Source organism: Pinus tabuliformis, chromosome 8, assembly GCF_031772625.1.
Source record: "Pinus tabuliformis cultivar Carrire ecotype Pingquan chromosome 8, CPIR1, whole genome shotgun sequence".
Lineage (NCBI taxonomy): Eukaryota > Viridiplantae > Streptophyta > Pinopsida > Pinales > Pinaceae > Pinus > Pinus tabuliformis.
The window spans coordinates 1616002719-1616006023 of NC_142294.1; the positions used below are offsets into that span (position 1 = coordinate 1616002719).

The window sequence follows — 3305 nt, forward strand, 5'->3', positions numbered from 1 at the left end:
TTTTATTATTTTATTGGCACATTATTAACTTGATGATATTATTGTTGTGGTGAGAAATAAAACTATGCCCAGAGCGAGTTCAAATTTAAATGCTGATTGACATATTACTAAAATAAAATTTGATACCACAATTGTACTCTAAAAATAAAAAGGTTCAGGTTCCCATCATTTCACCATAAATTACAATGGAGGACAGAACGGCTTTTTTGTAATGTAATGTATTATTTCTTGACCTCATAATGCAAACAACCGACCAATAGCTGGCAAGTATCAACCCAGAATAACTACATCTAAGCGAACGAATAATGGAATAATGTTTCCAATTTTGGAGCTTTTCAATTTTCTATATATCATGCCTAAGATTCTTTGCCTCAGTTTTAACAACTATAAATTCACTTGTACACAAATAAAATATTTTCTAAAATATTATAGAGGGTGAGGGTGGTTTGAAAAATGTTACTTGAAAGTTGGGGGACAACTTTTATGACATTTTTCTGGTTAAAGAAGATTAATGGACCTGGTTGATGGCTCCAAAACCTTCATAATAAATGTGACCTGGTTGATGGCTCCAAAACCTTCATAATAAATCTCACATTTATGATTTTTCTTTATCAATAAATAACTCCAATCACACAAACTTGAAAACTGTAAAGAACCAATTAAAAACAACCTAATAAATCTCACACTTATGATTTTTCTTTTTCAATAAATAACTCCAACTACACAAACTTGAAAACTGCACAGAAAAACAAATTAAAAACCGCATAGGTTAAAAAATGCTACGAAGAACCTGCAACCTAAGAGGATAATCAGCATATGTTCACCTTTTAAGACTTTGAAGTCACTAGATCAATATGCTATCACAAAAAGCAAGTTTATGGAAGAAAAGTATGGATGCAGATTATTTTGTCAACCACCAGTATGAATATCACAGATAGTAGTAAGACCATGAATGCCATGGAGTTCCCTTTCAACCAACTTTGGCAACCAACCAGTGTGCATGGATGAAACAGAATCAATTGGCCACTGGAGCACATTGTTTTTGCTGAAACCCAACTCTTTGATTCTCCATATCATACACAACATGAAAGTTCTGCTGTTGATAATTGCCCAAAACAGCAGCAGGTCCATACACTTCATCTCCACTGCTCAAAATAATCAGGCATCCCACTGCAGCAGTGGAAGAAGTACTAGGTCTAGTAGCATCATAACTATCAGACATCATAGACATATAATTCTCTGCAGGAAGTGTGATTGTAGCATTGTCCTTGAAGTGCAATGAGAAGGTTGGCAACACAGGAAAGGAACCCCCCGCAGAGGGCAGCTCATAGCAGAGGTCCAGTCCCAAGGCGGTCTCGTACTTAACAGACCTGCTATACCGAATTGCAGATTTGAGCTTGTTTAACACCTGTCTGTATAGAGACTCAGGAAGCATGGTGAAGGTGGTGCCAGAGTCGACAATCAGTCCACCATTGCCTTCCTTGTCAAAAGTAGTCAGGCTTGATGGGAGCTTAAGCCTCTGGCCTCCTATGGTGATTCCTTCAAGACCCAAGTAGTAGAAATAAGGATACTTGAAATTATTGATCATGGCTGTGTAGTGGACTTTACCTTGTTTGGGGATTGCAGATTCTCCAAAAAGAAGAGGGCTGGAAACATGGAGGTTGTCATCAAATCTATGGCTGACAAGGCAGTAGGAGAAGCCCCTGTTCCCCACTTTACCCAACTGGGCATGGAAGGCCAGGGCCCCTTTGCCAAAGCCTGCAACCCCTATGGGCTCTGATAGAGAAATTCCTGCACATCCAAATGTGAAATTTGAGATTTTTCTACTACCACCTTTGTTTAAATATACTGTGAGCTTGTCTCTCATCAGTTCACCCTTTAAGCTCCCGTCCCCATAGGCATAATAAAATGCTGGACAGGAAGCCAGGCAGGGGTCCATGCCAATACTTTCAAATGGGCATCCTGCCACGATGCAGAGATCGTTGGGGTTATCTGTGTTGTGGATGGCAGAGCATGAATCAGAGCTGCAGAATTCCGGCTTGTTTGAATAAGACTGAAAGGCTGAGAATGTGGGGATGTCCGAATCCTCACACATGATGCATTCAAATAAAGGCTTTGTGGAGTTTTTAGAGCATGGTACCCATACAAGGTCACTTCCAGTGTCCATGAAGACTTCTAGTCTCTGTGGTGGGGTGCCTAACATTAATGGCATTATGTAGTCACTCCCTGCACTCAGAGGCAAAGAGACGTCCAGTGAATGCTGCTTGTGGCCATGTCTGCTTCTTCTCAGAGAATGAAACCTAGTTGAGCTTCTGTTGCTCGAAACCCTAAGCAATTCAAAGGAATTCATGGCCTTCATGCTCCCAAATCCTCTGTGCTTCAGACTCACCACGAGACCACCTCCACTTTCCTCCAAAACACTGGCAGACTCCTTCCAGAATTGGCTCAAACAGAGGGAAAACAACAGACACAGGACTAAATTAAATGGACTCATCTCTGCAAATCAGACAGACTGACAGACAGACAATCAGATTAAGCATATGGGCATTCCCCAAGTTGAGATGAACTCCCTCTGCCTGCTTTATTGTCTTCGAAAATTTCATCAAAGCGGTCCTGGGAATCTCAAAACTCGGCTCTGGGTAGCTTCCTAATCATCATGGGACACCACTTGATTAAATAATAATGGAGTTGGTAGAACATTCAAGGGAAGTAGAAAATTGAATTAATCATTGCGCACGAGGCACGAAAAGCTTCAGACTAATGCCGTCTCTCACCAACCTACAGGGACCCAATGGGGCCATTTGCATCAAATTTTGACTGGGACTCTTGCAGCAAGCTCTCTGATTATTTCATAAATTTTGCTCTGCAGCTACTGTAAATTTTGCACTGCAGCTACAGTTGGAATGAATATGACTCAATGTATGAATCCCTCAGTCAATTTGTAATTAGTGGTTTGATTGAGGTTGACTGGCTTGGAAATAAAATAATAGAGCCAATTTGAGACAGCTATCAACAAAGCCAAGTTTGAGACAGCTATCAACAAAGAAGGAGACAATAAAGTTGATGTAGTTGCCATGGGTATGACTTGCATAGAAGATAGATATGCAAAGCAGATGATTATTGGGTGTTGAGGATTGGACAAAACATGCTGTCCATTTATCCTTTCTTTTTATTTAGCAATGACTATAGCCATAGGCTGAAGCCATGCTGGCAGTTCAGAAGACAATTTATAGTCAATTTGGTGTTATGAAAAGATTGGAAAACATGTTTTAATTGTTTAGGAGCTTGATAATTTTGGATCATTT

General features: G+C 40.0%; 1 protein-coding gene across 1 annotated transcript; it reads right to left on the reverse strand.

Moving 5' to 3' along the window:
* Positions 1–685: 685 nt before the first annotated feature.
* Positions 686–2928, reverse strand: LOC149242258 (putative aspartyl protease At4g16563). The gene has a single exon (XM_089367661.1). The coding sequence runs from the start codon at positions 2492–2494 to the stop codon at positions 1016–1018; it is 1479 nt and encodes a 492-aa protein (XP_089223787.1). The 5' UTR covers positions 2495–2928; the 3' UTR covers positions 686–1015.
* Between the last annotated feature and the right edge of the window lie 377 nt (positions 2929–3305).

Bases quoted from the DNA above. Each gene is read 5' to 3' on its own strand.
- LOC149242258 (XM_089367661.1), bottom strand. From the start codon at position 2,494: ATGAGTCCATTTAATTTAGTCCTGTGTCTGTTGTTTTCCCTCTGTTTG.